The 21,020-nt window shown below is 36.5% G+C and overlaps 1 protein-coding gene across 2 annotated transcripts in view; it reads left to right on the top strand.

Moving 5' to 3' along the window:
- Nucleotides 1-15,451, top strand: part of LOC150087402 (small ribosomal subunit protein uS2-like) — a 67,525-nt gene extending 52,074 nt beyond the window's left edge. For both annotated transcript variants that reach the window (XM_090372042.1, XM_090372043.1), the window contains 2 exons: nt 10,956-11,075; nt 15,286-15,451. In XM_090372042.1, coding sequence (XP_090228168.1) covers nt 10,956-11,075; nt 15,286-15,423 — 258 coding nt within the window. In that variant the 3' untranslated portion in view covers nt 15,424-15,451. The remainder of the gene's footprint in view (nt 1-10,955; nt 11,076-15,285) is intronic.
- The last annotated feature ends 5,569 nt before the right edge of the window (nt 15,452-21,020 follow it).

Below are 21,020 nucleotides of genomic sequence, written 5' to 3' on the forward strand. Positions count from 1 at the left end.
TGGCATACAAGCTGCTAGAGCATGCAGCATACTGTTATTAGGATGCTGTTTGGAGGTCATTGTGCATATTATGATCATGTTGAGTCAGCTGGACATGAGTAATGCAAGTTGATTCTGTGGAGCTGACATGACCTAATACTCTGCCACTCATAAAAAGGGTGAATGATAATTACTCGAGCGAGCTATGGGCGCCTCCGTAGCCAGGTGGGAAGGAGCAGCAGTGCATAGCACACGCTTCTTGATTAAACCGGGGTTCGAGCCCGTCACCACCAAATACGGAGGATGCGGAAAGGTCAGGGAATGACCACCGCATATTCCCGGAGCAATATGGCCTTAGTTGCTAATGCTCCTAAAAAAACCAAACAACAACAACAACAACAATAACAACATCGAGCGAGCTTATTGTTTCAATGTTAACTGTTTTGTACACCAGTTTAAGAAGTAATTCTTGGGGTTTTTTTTTTTTTTTTTTTTTTTTTTTGCTCACAGCTGGTGGACAATCACATAAACATTCAGTCCTGTTTTAACACAGATGAATTGCTGAGATTTTCCTTTTCACAGCAAGATTTATGGAATAATATAGTAACTTTGGTCAGACAGCCTGGATCAGCAATGTGATGGGATATTAAAGATGAAATACATATATCTATCAGATGATCAGACTGTGAGGAGTACAATGGTATCAATCACTCACATTAAAAGTTACCTCTCAGATAAATTATAAAACACAGTAGCACGCAGTTACATGTTCATAATAGTTGTGCCTACCATTTACTAGCCCTAGATAAGTTACTGATAATCTTCAACAAGTGCTATGTACTTTGGGAGGGAGGGCTGTATGTATTCCTGCTGATTTATCTAAATCTGAGTAACTTGCCCATCTCTGATTCAGATAGGTAGTAATGTTAGTGTAAAAATCACAAGTGAAGGGATACTATTTCACATTCTGCTGTACACATCTTCTACAGCAAGCAGTTGAAGAAAGCAGGCATGTTTTTTAAGTTGGCCCCAGCAGATTAACTGAAGAGATTAAGAACAGGTGTCTAGTGGACAAAGTTTTTTTGTTCAAATTTGTTTATATTTACTTTCTCTAATTTTTAAATTTAATTCTTAACTTTTCTCAAGTATTTCCTGCTAAGTTACATTCTTTCCAGTAACTTCAGTAGCTTAATTTTAACTTCACTAGCACATAAAGTTTTGATTTCTGTGTTGATATTGTAAATTTTAATTTTGTAATATCTTTCTTGAGTTCAAAGATATCCTCCTCCTTAGGATTTATTCCGTTATTACAATGGTTCTCCTCAAACTAACATCGAAAAGTCATTCCTTTATTCTTTTTTTTTCCATTTTCTTCTATCTTCCCAATCTCCATCCACCTCCAGTCCTCTTCTATTCATGACTACTCTCACACCCTCTATCCACGTTCTTCTTGGTCTTCCTCTCTTTTTCCTACTCCACGACTCCTCTGGGCACTCTGTCGACATCCATTCTCTTCACATGGTCAAACCATTCCAATATTTTCTCCTCTATTTTATTAATGATGGTTTTTTGGACATTCATTGTATTCCTTATGTTATTTCTAACTTTTTCAGTCCTAGACTTTCTTGCCAATCTTTGCCAAAAATCCATCTCAATGGCCAGTAGTTTATTTTTTTGTCTTCCAGTTAAAGTCCAAGTCTCACATCCATATAATAAAACACTTTGTAATATTGCGTTATATATTTGATGTTTAGTTTTGTTAATAATATTTTTATTCCATAGCACAGAATTAAGCATTCCTATGACCTTTCTACCTTCACCCAGTCTTCTCAATTTCCTGTGCAGATGATCCGTCAGCCTGAATAATTGCACCCTGGTATTTAAATTCTGTACAGTTTTCACCTCTATTCCATCTAAATCCAGAACCTCCTCACTCCGATTCATGTACTCTGTCTTATTAAAATTAACTGTCAGTCCCCAACTTTTATATTTTTCTAGTAACTTTCTGCCCATGTAATTTACATCATCATTGTCCTGTGCTACCACAACTTGGTCGTCTGCAAACAGTAGATTGTAAAGGTACTTATTTTGACCAAGGGCAACACCCATTGTACTGCACTTCTGTGACCATGGTCTTTAGAACAACTTCCAGGAACAGCTTAAACAAAGTAGGTGACAAACAGCATCCTTGCAGTAGTCCTTTGGAAGTCTTAAATTTTCTAGATATTTTTGAACCATTTTTTATATGGCATGTATTGTTTTTGTAGATTATTTAATTATTTCAATTAATGGTTTGGCTTATTAACATTTTTTCCATAGCCTTTTGCAGAAGATTCCTTGGTGCATTATGATATGCTTTCTTTAAGTCTATGAACAGCATACTTACATCTTGGTTTGTAGCCTGACATTTTTCCGGAATTTGCTTAACAGTGAATAAATGATCTATACATGAGCATCCAGTTGAAAAGCCACACTGTTCCTCAGAAATAACTCTTTCCGGTTTTGATTTCATCACTTTTCCAAATAGTTTAGCAATAGAGCTCATAACACAGATTCCTCTATAGTTGGAGCATCTTCTGTCACCTTTCTTGAAAATTAATATATCCGATTGTCATCTCATCTAGTATTTCTCCGCCATCACATAATTTGTTGAAAAATCAAGTTAGTAGATTTATAACATTTCGACTTCCATATTTAAGCAGCTCCATGTTAATTCCACCTGGGCCTGGTGCTTTTCCATTTTTATTTCCACTTCCTTAATTTGGATGTTCAATACTCTCACCTCCTCAAATCTTGTACATCCTGGTTTGCTGTTCACCTCGGCACATGCTCTATCCCAGGACTCGTTCTTTGCCTTGATGACTTCCATATGTACTTCCTTATTTTTTTTTCTTTATATATTTTTCTATGAACTTCACTTTTTGAGCTTAGCCATATTTGGGTATGCTCCCTTTTTCTCCTCTATTAATTCCTTAATTTCCATGTTCAGCCAATCATTTTGTTTCATCTTTTGAGATTTTCCTATTGCTTCTCCAGCAATTTTCTTCACTGTGTCCTTTAGGTATTCATATATATCTTTTGCACTCTCCCCATAGGTTTCATCTAATTCTTGATGTAATCTTTGTTGATACAAGCCCCTAGTGCTCTCATGTTTTAGTGAGTTCACATTGAATCTTTCGGTGTTAAGTTGTTCACTGCTCTCAAGGTCTTTCTTCCTTTTCTCCTTCCTGTTTTGACACATCCATGGGAATGACAACATAGCCTTCACCGAAAAGTGATCAGAGCCACAATATGCTCCTCTCTGGGCCGTAACATTACAGACAAAAATTGTGCTTTGTTGTTTAGTGATCACATAACCAGTTTTTGATTTTAGTCCTTTTGTTTCTTGGAACCATGTGAACTTGTGAATGTCTATGTTGGAAGAAAGTGTTACTAATCCTCACTGAGAGCAAAGTTCTATCAATCTCTCTTCATTCTTTACACTTTCTGCGTGTCTTCCCACTACTTTATTGTCTGCAGCTTGTCCCACTCTAGAGTTCAAATCCCCCATTATGACTCTCTCTACAACGTGGAATTGCTTCTATTACTTCTCTCAGGTTTTCCCAGAAATCTTTAATATCTGTAGGGGACTCATTATTAGGAGCATATACCCCAATAATAGTAATTTCTCTTCCATATATTTTAATTTCAAGGGCCATGATTTTTTCATCAACAAAACTATTTTTCAATAAACTTTCTGAGATTCTTGTGAATAAGTTCAGCCACCCCTGCCTTAGCTCTTACATTTTGGGCAACACCAGACCAAAAGAAAATATATTCTCCAGTCATTTCTTCACCTCTCCCTTTCTTCTTTGTTTCAGTTAAGACCACCACATCCAATTTATATTTTCCCAATTCCATCTTGTTTTGTGCTAACTCCTTGTACATTCCAGCAGCCAAAATTCATAATCCTTTTCCGTTTGCCAGTTTGATTCCTATTTGTCTGTCAGTTTTTTTTTTTTTTTTTTTTTTTTTCCCCCTTCCTCTCTGTTAGGTCTTTTAGCATTGAAAGAATATTTTATGATGAATGCAGGGCTGGCCCATTGCATCAACCCCCAACCTGGAGGACCAGGGCATCTTTATTTTGTGTGGTCTCTAGCTACAAACCTTTCTGGCTTGGGAGGCCCACCAGCATAGCTCTGTAGATCATTGAGGCACGCAAGCCCCACTACTACGACAAGGTAAAGATACCATCAGTGGGGTCAAAGATATCCACTTTCAGTATATCCAAGGATATCATGACTCAGGTGAAAATGCCTGTGGGCATTTGTGGTGTGCATCACGAGTTTGTATGTAGCCTGTGCTGTGTATTCTATAGTCAGCCTAGTAGACAAACCAAGCTCAGCTGACAGTTCTTTTCTTTGACCCAGTGTAAGGAGTGTAGTGATCTCAAATTAAAACTTGGTGGAGTAGTAGAACTTCAGTCGCTGAAGAAACAGGTGCTTTCTCTAAAAACAAATGTAATTGGGAATTCGTCTGGATTTGGGTATCTTGTGACTTGCCAATTGATGCACCCACTATTCAGGCCAATTACAGAGTAATCAGGTTCATGCTGTTATGATTCAAGATCTAGTTTTATTGGCAAACGGTCAGGGAAATGGGTAACATTTTCTGGAATAAAGATAAGTGAACTAGAACCAGAGTGTGTTTGCCAGAATCAACAGTTGAGATGTTACCAACAGAAGTCAGATTTTAGCGGGAGGGTAAAGAGATCATTATTTCATGTGGGGACTAATGATATTAAATGAACATGACCTGGCAATTTGTTGGTTCTAATAATAATAGTTCTAAACCATGGTGATTGTTTGTTTGTTTGTTTGTTGTTTTAGGAGCATTAGCAACTAAGGCCATATTGCTCCGGGATATGCGGTGGTCATTCCCTGACCTTTCCGCATTCTCCGTATTTGGTGGTGACGGGCTCGAACCCCGGTCTAATCAAGAAGCGTGTGCTACACACTGCTGCTCCTTCCCACCTGGCTACGGAGGCGCCTAAACCATGGTGAAAAATGCTGTGAGTTAGTTCAGAGTATGTGTCTGAAATAAACTCTAAATGAATACTTAGTCTTAACTATGTATACAGTAATGTCAGAAGTTTTGTGCAATAAAATGGACTAGTTCAAACTCCTGGTTAGGACAACTAATACTGACATAATGGGGATAATGGAAATGTGGTGTTACCCATAAATTAGGAATTATGAGTTTCACTGTGGAGTGTATAATATATTTAGGAAATTTAGAAGGGGTGATGGCATCATGCTTTTTATCAAAAGTGGCCTGTATGCAAAAAGAGCTTGTGTTGAAAGCAAAGGTACAATGAGAGTGGAAATAATCTACAGACAAGAAGATTTTGAAAGAGTATGATAAGTTTCTACATGTAGATGGAATGGATGAGCAAGTTTGAATGTCTTAATTATAGGTGATTTCAATTTGCACTAATTTATTGGAATAAGTGGGTGGGAAACAACTTTTAAATAAACTAGATTATTATTTGTGCCAGCATGTTAAAGAAAATATTAGGGGTAAGAATATTCTAGCCCTCATCATTACTCATGAATCGGATGACATCACAGGGCTTACAGTACAGGAACAATTGGCAGGTAATAACATGCAGTAATTATTTGGATGATGAATAAAAAAGTTCCTGTAGTTAAAGGTAAAGGCACAAGTTTTAATTTCAGAAAGGGGAACTATGACAATTTAAGATGCCACATGTCATCTATGAATTGGATGGATTTTGGGGGGGGGGTATATTAGAATTATGGAATACTTTTAAAGCAATAGTCACAGAAACCATGAACATGTGTATGCCATTAAGAAAATATAACATGTGGAGGATGAGGTGGGTAAATACAGAGCCTAGACAGTCAAATAGAATAGGAAAAGGCAGCATGGGAAAGTTTAGAATATGAAAAGTACCAACGCCTACACCAGCTGCAAATTTATCTGTAATATTACCACAGAAAAGCTTGGGCGGCCAAGACTGAGTATGAGAAAGCAGTGGCTAAGAGAGCAAAGAATGGGGAGAAGGAGTTTTTCATATATGTGAATACAAAAAAGAAAACAAATCAAGTAAGACCCTTGTATAAGTGTGGAAAAATCTTAAATAATCCAGCTGACATTGCTGATGAATTAAATAAGTACTTTGCATTGATCTTTACTGATGAAAGACCCTTCATGGTGAGGAGGGTGACTGTACAAGTGAAGCTGAAAATCATGAAATTAGCAATATTGAAATCAGATTATTTATTAGAAAAACTTTCAAGCCTAAAGGCAACTAAGGCTCCTGGAATTGATGTCATATAGCCAGTAACTTTGAGGGAGGCAACCAGAGAGTGAATTGAACCATTGGTGTTAATTATGATGGCATTATTGGACTTAGAAAATATTCCATTGGATTGTAGAAGTGCCAACTTATTACCAATAAATAAAGTTGTTTCTAAGAGTGAAGTCAGTTATTTTGACTGGTAGGGAAATACTTGGAGACTGGTTAAAGAGTGCAGTCCAGAGACATTTAGAAAGAAATGCCATTTTAAAGGTTTTGTTAAGGGAATCATGTATAACTGACCCGGTATGCTGTTTGGACACAGTTACTCATGAGCTGGATGTGGGAACAGTTTTGACTTAGTCCCTCATGAGAGGTTACTGTATAAGCTGGAACACATTGGTATTACTGCCAAAATTCCAAGATGGATCACAAGACAGGGTTGTGATTATTGGATAACCTTCAGATTGGTGTAATGTCAGAAGTGGGGTCACCAAGGATTGGTTCTTGGACCATTATTTCTGATTTTCATAAATGACATTGACAGAGGGATAGAGGGCATTTTGCACGTAATGTAAAGATTGGGAGAGTTGTTAATGATCATTGCCGAGCAGCACAACTCCTTTATGACTTGAACAGGCTCCAAGAATGGTTAGAAAAGTAGCACCTATGTTTTTATGGGGAATAGCAAACCCCAAAAATTACTTATGCATTTTCTGTTTGGTGCAGTTAAATTAAAAAGAGCAGAGGAAGAAAGAGCTCTGGAAGTTTTGATACAGGTGGATATAAAAGTTCTCTAAGCAGCACAATCAACCAGGACAGTCTATGATGTCCTGTTTATGAGGTATCAGACAATAGTCTTTGGAGATATGGAGGTCATAATCCCCTTGTATAAGTTGACTGCACTTGGAATACAGTGTCCAAGTATGAATAAGCCATCTAAAAAAAAAAAGAAAGAAATTGGTCTTCTTGAAAGGGTCCAAAGATGATCATGGTGAGATCAGCTAAAGATGACCATACAAGGAAAGATCTCAATTATGCGAGCTACACAACTTGGCAACCAGTCATCTTATAGGGGACCTGATTAAGGTTTATAAGGCTCTGAAGGGATAGCAAAATGAAGGCAAAATTTTCAGTGGTAAAGAATTTCAGAACTAGGGGCCATAAACCCAAATTAATGATTGTAAAAAATATATATGCATATTATTTTAAAAATATATACATAATGGGGAAATATGTATATGTTTGAAATTTTGTACATTAAATAGTTTTTACTGTATAAGCTGGATATGTTTTCTTTCATTTTTATATTATTTTTATGCTTGTGGTGTTCTTGTTGGTTTTTTAAATAAAAGATGTGTGAAAAAGTAGGTAGCATTTTATAGATATTTAAGTTATTATTAGAAAATGAAGTATTACAATCCATTAGGAAAAGGTGAGATATTGGATTGTCCAAGCAGAATGAAAATAATATACCTATCATCATCTTCTGCCATTGTCAATCCACTGCAGGATGAAGGCCTCCAACTGCAATCATTTGCTTTGTTGCCATTATACACCAGCAAATTTCATCAATCCACCTCATCTTTTGGTCTTTTTCTTAGGCATTTAGAGTCAAGTGGTACCGATTCCAAAATTTGTTTAGTCCAACTATTGTCAGTTCTTGCTGTGTGACCTGTCCATTTCCATTTTTAGTGCTTTGTTTCAGTGATGTTACAGACCATGGTTTGTTGGAGAATCCATGAATAGTTTTTCGGTCTCTTTTGGGTATGTTCAAAATTCAGCACTCCATACTTCTCTGTGCGACTCTATAAAGCTTTGGCATTCAATGTCCATTTTTTTTTTTTTTTTTATTATTAATCGTACGATGTGAGCAATACAGGAAGGAACCAGTTTTTTCCTGCTTCCTTCGTGTATCGTGGGCGTGAGATCCAACCGGATAGTGCGGCACCATCGTGATGTCCAAGCCCGAGGTGGGATTCGAACCCGTGACCTTTGGGTTGCCAGGAAGGCACTTTACCCATCCGGTCAGCTTCAATGTCCATGTTTCACAACCATATGTTAGGACAGGGAGGATATGTCGATCAAAAGTTTTTTGTTTTTGAGGCATGCCAAGTTTGTCTTGAAGACCACATTAAAATTTCCAAATGCTTGCCATCTCAATTTTTTGTGCTGTTCAATTTCCATTATGTTGTTTCCATCTGTTAATTTCTTATCCAAGTTAAACATACTTTTCTCTTCTTCTAGTTCTTGTCCATTGGCCATGGTTTTCTTTAGTCTGTTAAATTTGTTGAACAAAAACCTGTGTTTTCTTGGTATTCATCTTCAAACCAAACTTCTTGCTTTCATGCTGCAATTCAAACAGATAATTGGCAAAGAGATTGATATCGTAGTGATTCAGGTAATCTCCATTTATCATCCTTTATCCATTTCTTCTAAACAGGCAGCAAATAGTTTTGGAGAGATTGTCTCCCCTTTTTGGATGCCCTTTTCTATGGTGATCAGAACTTTATTGTTGACCCATATTTGTGCAGTCACTTTTTCATATATTTATTGGAAAATATTGAAGTAAGCTCTTGTCTGTGCCATTGGTTGGTTAGGGTGTTGATTATTGCTTGTTTTGTGACAAAGTCAGAAATGCTTTTTCATAGTCAATGAGGGCTGTACATAATAAAAGGTTGTATTCATTGTGTCGCACTATAACTTACTGCACTGTTTGGATGTGATCCATTGTACCGAAGCAACTTCTGAAACCTGCTTGTTTTACTTGAAAGTATGTTTGTAACTGGCAATAGGCTTATTGTGTGGTAGATTTTTTAAATCTGTCTTGTCATCTTTTTTGTGCAGTAGGGATGGCGTCTACATTTTTCCATGCTACAGGTACTTTGTTAAGTAGAAGGCATTTTTAAAATAGTTTGGCTAGAGCATTACATACAGACTGGCCTCGAGCTTTCGACATTTCAGGTGTGACTTCCTGCTGCTTTCCCATTTTTCATTGATTTTATAGCATCTTCTATTTCTTCTGCCAAAATTTCTGGTACAGCTTCTGCATATGGTGTTGGATCCGGTTGTCCTTCATCAAAATTTGAATAAAATTCTTCCACTCGTTTTAGTATTTGTTGGGTTTTGTTGTGCTAATTTCATGCTTGTTAATTTCATATCAAGCTTCAAAGCAAACATTTTTCTCTTGTGTGTAACCATTTTTTGTTCTGCTTTCTTTAGCCCTTGATTTTCTTCTGATAAGATCAACATTGAACTTCACATTTCTTCTTTTTTGTGCTTTCTTATGGTCTTGCACATTTCTACATATTCTACCTTGTTTCTTATGTTACTACTGTGCTTAATTTCTTGTCACTTTTTCATCATAGCAGGTGTTTCTTTTGATGTTCAGTGTCTACAATAGTTTAAATGAGTCTGTCATTATCGGTTGGAATATCTGCATCAGGAAGGTCTTGCAGCACACAAAAATGATTGGTCAGTTCTAGTTCATGTTTTAGTGATTTTGCAATGGTTGGTTAGTGTGATTGTGTATATCATCTTTTTCCAGTTCCATATGGGCAGACAGATCTTTTCTCATTTTGGATTTTACCAATTCTTGAACTGAAATCTCCCATTACAATTTTATAGTGGTAGTTGTCATGCACAAATACATCTTCATAAAATTCTTCCAACTTCATCATCACTATGGCTAATTGTTCAAGCCTAAGCTTGAATAATTTGAAGAGAATAGTGACTATTTAGCTTAATAACACAGCAAACAATTCTTTCAGTAATAATTTATACTTTTATGGTTTGTTGATCATGATTCCACCACACCATCCATTATTTGTTCCTTTGTAGTACAGCCAGTGTCCATCTTCTAGTTTGGCCAAATAAATGTTCTTTCCTTCAAATCTCACATAAACCGATGTCCCAATTAATGTTTTTCAGCTCTTGTAATAGTTCTTCTATGCATGAGTATGTACTCGTAGGCTAGATGAAGTGTTCCAGTGGCTTAAGTTCAAAGGCAGCCTGATCAAGCCCAGCAATTCTTAGCACCCGCTGCCATTGAGCTGGCCTTCCCGCTGCCATGGGTAGTAGCTTGCAGGCCTCCAGGGAATGAGGATTGTTTATTTTGTTGTGAAGCCATGTTGAGGGAATGGACCATAATCTGCCAGGCTGGTCCAGTGTGGGTTGGCAGAATTTTGGATCAATTCACCCTTGGTGTCTTAGCTTTGATCTGTTCATCATGGGTGACCCTGCTGGGAGTATATGCTCCTAGCAGGGTCATCGGCATGCACAAACACCCACAATGAGGCATTGATCCAAATATGGAAAATATACGGATCAACCATAAATTAAAATGAAATTTGGGCACCTGTCAAGTGACCTGCCACTGTGTTTACATGAAGTGGGAACACCACCACTACCAGGTTAAATGAAACCTATCAAAATAAATGCTGCACTGATTATTTTGGATAACAAAATATCTACTAGTGCTCTGTTATAAATAGATAAAATTCTATAACTATTTCCATGTGAAACTTCTTATTTGTATATATAATAACAATGTAAAGTTGACTAGGAACTTTCTGTAAAACTTGCTGTTGACTGTTTCTGTTCATTCTGGAGAGACTGCATTTTTTTAAAAAATGTCATTAAAACAAGTTTTTAATATATAATCATGTAATTGCAGACTGAAAAGGAAGAACAATCTCAAATTCAAGAGCCAGTTGTGGAGAGAGAAACTCAAGAATTTGTTTCAGAACAGTGGGGAGGTGGAGATGCTGGTGTCTCACAACCAGAGATCAGTGATGTAAGTTTGACAAGGTTCTTATTTCATTTATGCAATGGTTTTTTTTTTTTTTTGGTTTTTTTTAATGTTTTGGAAGAATTTCTTCCACAAAAGTAACTTGCTACCTGTTTCCAAATCGGCTTACAATTAGCTTGTCACATGTAGAAAGTATTTTGAAGTCTTGTTATGCTGAAGACAGGCATACCTTTTCAAGGAAAGGATTGTCAAGTGATGGTGAATTTCATAATCAACATATTATCCAGCTTTACAGCATATAGAAAGAAAGAGTACTTAAAATTGCACTTCAAAAAAGAAACTCAAGAATATCAAATTTGGCTCATATTACTCATATCAGAAACTTCTAGTGTATTGCAAGCAGAAAAGGAAGACTAAAACTGTGAAAGGTCACTGGGCTAAATTTTAGACACATTAAATTATTTTACTGGTGGCACTGTCTTTAATATACTATCATTCCCTACTACCTTATTTTATTTATACAGAGAAATCATGTTAATTTCATATCAAATTAATAAATATAGTTTTATGGAAAGTTTTTCCTTCCAGGGTTCAGCTTCTGATATGTTTTTTTAAATGCATATGTGCTATGCTTTTCTTACAAAAATCTTCCAAAATTTATTGACATAGGATGCAAAGACACTGTTAGATTAATATACTCATCTTTTGGCACAAAGTAATGTATTATGCTAATCATATGATAGAGAATTCTCCAAAATGTATCACATTGGCAGATCTTTCTGTCCTTATACATTTTTTTTTTTTTTTTTTTTTAAATTTGGGTCTGGAAAAGTGTCCATCTGGAAAGATAATCTCGGTAGATTTGAAACTTTTTTTTTATGCCTAGATTAAGGCTGTAATGTGCTCAAAGGAATTTTGGATTTTAACACAATTTGCTTTGTGGCCAGTATGTTTTATTGAAATCCTGTTATGCTGAAGGCAGGCATACCTTTTCAAGGCAAGGATTGTCAAGTGATGGTGAATTTCATAGATCAACATATTATCCAGCTTACAGCATATAGAAAGAAAGTTTCACATTAATTGGGCTTTTTTCACTCCGTGGCTAAGCTAGTCGGTCTCGGGCAAAGATAGTCAAGTTTTTTTTTTTTTTTTTCATCCAGCAAAATGGGCAAATCGACCAGAGAACACATACAATTTACAGACATACAGGTTTACGTAATCAATTATGGGTAACCCTAATATAATAATATACTGCCATCAAGCTACTGCCAAACAATACAGGTCTTTCCTCTCTTGTTAAAATCAGCTAAATTAAATCCCTCCTTTCTTTGGCCAATATTATAGTTTCACCACCACTTTGAGCTATGGCATATACATGGCAACTTTTATGATCCAAGAAGGTGCGTTCCGATTTTCCAAGAAATTTAATGTCCCCCCCCCCCGGTTTTTTTAGTCAAGTTTAATTAATTAATGTGATTAATGCCAATTAAACCACATGATTTGTTAAAGTGAATTTTATGTAATGTGTTAAAAGCATCACATAAAATAGCTCAACTCTCAGACAGAACTAATCAGGAGATTGGAAGAGATTTGGTGGCTTTTTTTCTAATTTTACAGAATGTTAGGATGTTATTGTTACTTGGTTTTTTAGGAGCATTAGCAATTAAGGCCATATTGCTCCGGGATATGCGGTGGTCATTCCCTGACCTTTTCGCATCCTCCGTATTTGGTGGTGACGGGCTCAAACCCCGGTCTAATCAAGAAGCATGTGCTATGCACTGCTGCTCCTTTCCACCTGGCTACGGAGGCGCCACAGAATGTTAAGAATAGTCTCCTCAGTAAAGATAGGAACCGCCACCTTTCCAGTTATGCCCGATAAGAGAATGAAACATTGCTAATTATTAAGTAGTTCTATTGCTAGATCGTATGTATAGCTTAGCTTAATTTTCAGCACTCACCTCATAGTAATCTGCTTAGTTGGTGGAGAGTTTTACCACATACATAGTGGTTACGGGATTATGGGTTTAAAATTAAGTTATGGGCTATAAAAAAAATTTTTTAAGAAAGGAAAGTGCACCTTCCATGGTTGCCTAATTAAATTAAATGAAGAGAGAAAAAGAAAAATATAAGCTAAATTTTAGCTTATATTTTTCTTTCCTTTCCTTTCTTAAATTTTTTTTTATAGCCCATAACTTAATTTTAAACCCATAATCCCTGTAAAGTATTAGAATCCTATAACCACTATGTATGTGGTAAAACTCTCCACCAGCTAAGCGGATTACTATGAGGTGAGTGCTGAAAATTAAGCTAAGCTATACATACGATCTAGTTATTACATTACAGCACATAAGGACTCCTTAAAAAATCAAGAGTAGTTCTATTGCATGAGTTTTAAATTACTTTGAAATGTGTTATTCATATAAATTGCATGGTTTAATTGCTGTTATTTGCATTTAATTAATTCATTATGAACCATGTAATGTTCATTATTTTTCATATATACAAAAATGTTTTTTTCATTTAATCTTACTAAATTTAACAATATGCACTTAAACTGATGGTAGATAATTCTGCTCATGTTTAGCAAGCAAGTCCAGGTGTACGTTAGATGGAAACATCTCTGGATTTCATATTAATCAGTCTGTCTGTTGCCAAGCTTTTGAAATAGCCTATATTTTGTTCTATATATTACTTGGCAAAGTCTGCTGTTGTTGTTATTTGGTTTTTAGGAGCATTAGCACCTAAGGCCATATTGCGCTGGGGATATGCGGTGGTCATTCCCTGACCTTTCCGCATCCTCCGTATTTGGTGGTTCATGGGCTCGAACCCCTGTCTAATCAAGAAGCATGTGCTACGTACTGCTGCTCCTGCCCACCTAGCTACGGATGCACCGCAGGCAAAGTCCGCAGCATCACAGAGTACTTAATGCAGACTTGTAGGAAACCACAAACACTATGTCCACTATATATTACACTGTTCATAGATTTTGATTCTTGCTAATTCTAAACACCCAAACCATTTTTACCAATCACATACAGCCTTTTTACAAACATGTTGAGACCAGCAAGTCAGGTTGCGGTTGTGGTAAAAAGAAAGGTATGACTTTTGCCATTCCCATTGTGGAGATGGTGTTAATACTGCTACTTTTATTCTGTAAATGTAGCAGGCTATAGTGCAAAGAACAAGCAGGATATTTGTCCCCCAACAACCTTACTTCAGCTGTAAGGCTAATACCCCCTCCACCTGTTCTTGAACATTTGCCATCAGATTCTGAATATATTTGTGATTTAGAGGGCAAAAAAACTATTGTGATGAAGAAATTCATCACAATAGTTTTTTGTGGGCCCAGCTGGTTTACAAAAACTGAACTCTGTAGTCTTTTTTTCACAGAATGTTCGATGATATATTGCAGTAACATTCTCAGTTTATTTTTTTATTTTTTATTTTTTAGAATTTTCTACCAACCAACAGAGTGGAGGCTATTTATTGAGTCATTATGAAAGAGAACTCCTTTGAAGCAAAGCCTCAAAGGAGTTCTCCATAATGGAAACAAGTAGGAATATATTCATGTATGCCCATTCAGCACACTACAAAAATGTTAAGCTTCTTTAGGGGGGGGAGGGGGAAACCAATCAGTACAAGGATCATGGATGGCCAGTGTATGGAGATTTTAATAGTTATTGGGAAAGGAAATTGTGGCAACTAAGACAATTTAACACCAGATTTGAAGAACATTTTAAAGAGGAGCAACTACTAGTAAATCTAAATAAAGTACTCTTAGCTCCTAAAGTAGCTTAAGTGAAGAGCAGAGGAGGGAGAAGATATCATCAGGATATAAAAGAAATAGTGGCAAAGGCAACAAGGGGATGGAATATGTCAGTATGATTGCCAATTATAGGCAGATGCTAAAAAGAGGAACAACCACTAAACTAGCTGCCCGAGGAAGTCAAAAAGGAAAGTTTAACCTAGTCTAGTATATAAGGAATCCAGTTTGAAGCCATCAATGCTTAGCAAAAGCATTGAAGAGCAGATTTCAAGTAACTTATGAAATTTCCATTAAAAATGTAGTTCAGATTTCTTATCAACAGAAAAATGTCAATTTCTTAAAATGCAGACTGGTGTTATTAGACTAGATTTTGCTGTAGTAACATAAATTAAAATTTGTCACAGCTACCATTTACTATATCAATTTAGGCAGTTAATCTTAGTATCTGAGTTAACAACAAAATGTAAAATGTATTACTTATTTCTATAGTGGGCAGCTGAACCAGTAGCTCATGCCACAGGCACCTTTCCTACTGTAGAAGAATGGGAAGAACCTACCCGTACAGAAGATTGGTCTGCTCCTAGTAAAACTGATTGGGGAGGATCAGGAAATGATACTTGGACGTAAATTGATTTTTTCAAATATGTATTCATTTGTAGGATGTCAGATATACATAATTATCATATGTTTTTATTAATTTTGTTTTCTTGTTGAAATAGTTTCAAAAGTTTGACCTAAAGTTTCAATAATAAAATGATTTTCATTCTCTGTATAATCTTGTCATAAATCACTTATTAGATAGTATGAATCAGAGCTGTAATACTCAATACGTTCTACATTGATATTAATATTTCTAAAATAATAAGAGGAGTTTACCTTAATATAGTACGTAGAACACTTCCGTATGATACTCTCCAGAAATTAAAATGAAAAAAATCAAAAACTTACATTAGAGTAAAAAATAAATAATGAAAATTACCGAATAGGGTTGAACCTCAAACTTAAATAGTGATTATTTGTCTTTGCGCATGCACGTAAAGGTCCACGCATTGGAGATCAAATATGGCCGCCGAAAGTTAACAGAATTCTCGTGTAATTTAATTTCTACGGATTCTGTAATTAGTCGCATATAATTACATTGAACATTAAGTATTTTGGCCTCGTTAAATAAGTGTTTTTTGTTAATGGCATGAAAGGCTAATTCTGACGCTGCTCAACGAGAAGTATGAACTGAGGCTTCATGTTGATTTACATGAATATTCAGAGAAAATCGCATTGAACCTTGATAACAAGAGTCGCAATCACCGCAAGAAATGTATACCAGATCATTAATTTGTGTTGCGAATGCAGAAAGAACAGAGCTATTGTTCAGTATAGTGTGCAATTTCTGTATTGGCCTGGCCACAATTTTAAATTCGGTATCTTTAAAGAATCTGTTAAGCTGTTTGTGCCACTGTTTCAACATATGGGACAGAAATATAGTATTTTTTGATATTACGATTGTTGGTTGGTGTAGTATTTTGTATCCTATCCTTAGCCTGTACCCTAATTCAGTTTATTGTGGCAAGGGGATAACCCCTGTTTAAGAACCTGCTTGTTAATATTTGTATTTCTGAGCCCAAAGCAGATTCCGTCGTTGAATATTTATAGGCATTTAGAAATTGATAAAAGATAATCGATCTTTTGTAGGGAAACGGAAGCACTTCCAAATTCATTTCACAAATATACGTTGTCTCAATTCTAATCTCAACGATGTCCATTTCCACTTGCAGTCTGCCAAACCCCATGTACTTTTTCTGACAGAATCCCAGTTATCGCTTGATTCAACTACTGCTCATCTCAGATGCCCAAATTATTCACTGTACGATTCTTTTTGCCTCAAAGGTGGTACTTGTGCATATGTCCGTTCTGATATTCCCTGTCAGAGACTTGGCAATTTGGAATCTCCTCTCTTTGATCTTCTCTGGCTTAAAATCTCTCTACCTCATTGTGTCAAATTCATCTGTTGTCTCTACTGTTCTCCCAACTCCACTAATCACTTGGAGCTCTGACTTCCTCTCTTTGCAACTCGATTTTCTCCAGTCCAACTTTCCTAACAGTGAGGTAATTTTCCTTGATTTTAATGTTCACAACTCCAGCTGGCTTCTGTTTTCTAGGCACACCGACCCAGCTGGGCAAGATGCTGAGACTTTTGCAATTACTAATGATCTTGCACAGATTGTTATTTACCTACAAGAATACCGGACAATCCTAATCATACAGCCAATACGCTTGATATTTTTCTTACAAACAACCCTTCTAAGTACACGGTCGAAATGAGAGATCCTTTAGGCACTTCAGATCACAACTTGGTGATTGTCTCTTCTCCAATGGAACCTTTATCTCATGGCTATTCCCAACCGTGTTGTTTGGCATTACAAGAATGCAAAATGGGATGACCTGGGAGACTTCTTTTCCTTGGTCAGATTACTGTTTCAAAAGTTCTGATGTCAACATTTGCTCAGATCGTGTCAGTGAAATTATTCTTGCAGGAATGGAATCCTTTATCCCACACTCCACTTTAAAATCTTGTCCTTTATCTAAACCTTGGTTTTCCAATAAATGTGCTAAGGCTGTTGCATATCGTAATTGGCTTGTTTCTAATTCTTCAGTTTCATTTTCTGCCTACACCAAAGCTCGCAACAATTGTAAAGCAGTTATTAACCAGTCCAAACTAGAGTTTGAACAGGTAAGAGTAGAAAACTTGCTTCTTGCCGTAATGGTAGCCGAGCATTCTGGTCTCTTGCCAAAGCTATTGGCCGCAACTTTTGCCCATCTCTGCTCCCACCTCTGTCCAAACCAGATGGTTCTGTTGTCACTTCAGCCAAGGATAAAGCTTACCTGCTAGCATCCCATTTTTCTTTCAACTCGTGCATTAACGATCTTGGTACCCCTCCCACTATTCCCAACACACTCCATTCAATGCCTCCTGTGGTCTTCCGTCAAAAGGATGTCAGAAGGATTTTGATGAATCTTGATGCTAAGAAAGCTCCAAGTCCCAATGGTATTTCTCCACTTGTTCTCAAAACCTGTGCTCCTGAACTTACTCCTATTCTTTGCCGCCTGTTTTCACTTTCTTATTCCAAAGGTGTTTTTCCTTCTGCTTGGAAATTTGCTCATATCCAGCCAGTTCCTAAAAAGGATGACAAATCCCTCCCATCCAATTATCGTCCCATTGCAATTACTTCTACTCTTTCTAAAGTAATGGAGAAATCAACTAACCCCGAATTTTTAAATTACCTAGAAACCTTCCGTCTGATCAACGATCGCCAGTATGGATTCTGTCAGTGTCGATCCACTGGTGATATTCTGGCTTATGTTACCCATTTATGGACTAATTCAATGGAAAGGTTCGGTGAAGCACAAGTAGTTGCTCTTGACATCTCAAAGGCTTTTGTTTGTGTTTGGCATAAAGGTCTTCTAAACAAGCTTCCATCTTATGGTTTGCCAACTGTTTTTAGTAATTGGTTATCCAGTTTTCTCTCTGATCACTCACTGAGCGTGATGGTAGATGGCTCTGTGTCTTTAACTTCTCCACTAATGCCGGTGTCCCCCAAGGTTCAGTTCTTTCCCCCACTCGTTTCCTCTTGTATATTAATGACCTTCTTCCATTGACTGGAAATCCTATCCATAGTTTTGCCAATGAAAGCACATTGCATTCCACTTTCCATTTTGAGAAACCTTGTCCTGCTCAATCAGCTTCAAATCTGCTACCAATTCCTTAAATGCCGATCATCAGGTAATTCTCCAGTGGGGCAAAGATAACTTAGTTGATTTCAACCCTTCTAAAACTCAGTCTTGTCTTATATCTCGCAAAAAGGATTCTTCTGCTCCTATGCTTATCTTTAGTGACACTCCGATTTCTAGGCAAAATGATATATCTCTCTTGGGGATTACCCTGACTTCTAATCTCTCTTGGCACAAGCACATTACTAATATTGCTTCCTCTGCATCTAAAAAACTTGGCTTTCTCTTTTGCTCTCAGTGTTACTTTTCTTCCAAACAGCAGCTCACTTTGTATAAATCGCAAATCCGCCCTGCCATGGAATATTGTTCCCACATCTGGGGTGGTGCCCCCAAAACCTCTCTCAGGCTTCTTGATTCCATTCAGAAGACAGCAGTTAGGTTAATTAATGACTCATCTCTAACAGAGTCTCTGCACTCGCGGTCTCATAGACGTACTGTTTCTGCTGCATGCCTCTTCTACAGATACTTCCATGGGCACTGTTCTTCTGAATTGGCTTTTATAATTCCCGCTCTCTCTTTCAAAACAGTCCGAACACGTGCCGCCACCAGCCAACATCCATTTACTGTCCAACTTCAAACCCACAGAACCAACTTTTCATCTTCCTCATTTATTCATTCAACTGCCGTTTTCTGGAACAACCTTCCTTCATACGTATTTCCTGAAAATTACAGTCTACAGAAGTTAAAGTCCAATGTCAACAAATATCTTCTTTCGTCTTCTCAACCTCCAACCCAAGCACGGTACTAAGTACTATAGGTTCTAACACCTCATGTTTGGGGTTTACATAAAAAAAATATATATATTATAACGTAGAAGCATACCGGTGTTTGTAGGTTTTCGATAGATGCTAAATTGGATTTTATTCGAGTCCCAAGTAAATGTGAAATTTAGAAAGTTTAATGACTTTGTATCTGTATCCTCCCTTTCCAATGTAAATTTGAGTCTAGAATGAATATTATTAAACGAATGTAAAATGTCTTAAATAGTACTACTATCAGTAATAACTAGAACATCGTCTAAATACCTCCTGTAGTATGTGATACGGGGTTATTAAATAATGTAGTTATTAATAAAGTTCTTAATCCCAAATTGTATTACTTTTCTAAAGGGTTTTTATAATGCTATATACAAGTGGCTAAGGATGAAAATGCCGAGTTCCTATAGGAAAGAATAGTTCATTATTTTATAATCTTAAAGACTGTAGACTTGGCGACAATGACAATTTATTCTCACTAGATGTTACCTCATTATATACGAGTGTAAACGTTGAATACACATTAGATATTATTTGGGATGTGTTAAATAAAAACTATACCGATTAACTATACGAAGCTACCTATTAAGGAAATTTTTCACTTAATTAAACTGTTAGTTGAGGCCAACTATATTACCTTTCGAGACAAAGTGTACAAACAAATTTTTGGATTGCCAATCGATTTGAGCCTTGAGCGGCTTAATGTCAGATTTATCTCTCAACGATTCAGCATATACATTTCACACCTTTTCGACCCCGTATCACATACTATGGGAGGTATTTAGACGATGTTCTAGTTATTACTGATACTAGTACTATCCAAGACATTTTACATTCGTTTAATAATATTCATTCTGGACTCAAATTTACATTGGAAAGGGAGGATACGGACACAGTCATTAAACTTTCTAAATTTCATGCTTACTCGGGACTCGAATAAAATCCAATTTAGCATCTATCGAAAACCTACAAACACCGGTATGCTTCTACATTATAATAGCTATCACCCGTTCACCTACAAAAGATCGATTATCTTTAATCAATTTCTAAATGCCTATAAATATTCAACGACGGAATCTGGTTTGGGCTCAGAAATACAAATATTAACGAGCAGGTTCTTAAACAGGGGTTATCCCCTTGCCACAGTAAACCGAATTAGGGTACAGGCTAAAGATAGGATACAAAATACTACACCAACCAACAATAGTAATATCAAAAAATACTTTATTTCTGTCCCATATGTTGAACAGTGGCACAAACAGCTTAACAGATTCTTTAAAGATACGGAAATTACACACTATACTGAACAATTGCTCTATTCTTTCCGCGTTCGCAACACAAATTAATGATCTGGTATACAACATTTCTTGCGGTGATTGAGACTCATCTTATCAAGGTTCTACAAGATTTTCTCTGAATATTCATGTAAATCAACATGAAGCGTCAGTTCGAACATTAACAGAATTAGCCTTTCATGCCATTAACGAAAAACGCTTTTGACGAGGCCAAAATACTTAATGTTCAACGTAATTATACGCAACTATTAATTACAGAAACCGTAGAAATTAAATTACACGAGAATTCTGTTAATGTTCGGCGGCCATATTTGATCTCCGATGCGTGGACCTTTGCGCAATGACAAATAATCACCATTTAAGTTTCAGATTCAACCCTATTCGGTAA

The sequence above is a fragment of the Mastigoproctus giganteus genome, chromosome 4, assembly GCF_048544385.1.
Source record: "Mastigoproctus giganteus isolate SK-2022 chromosome 4, ASM4854438v1, whole genome shotgun sequence".
NCBI lineage: Eukaryota > Metazoa > Arthropoda > Arachnida > Uropygi > Thelyphonidae > Mastigoproctus > Mastigoproctus giganteus.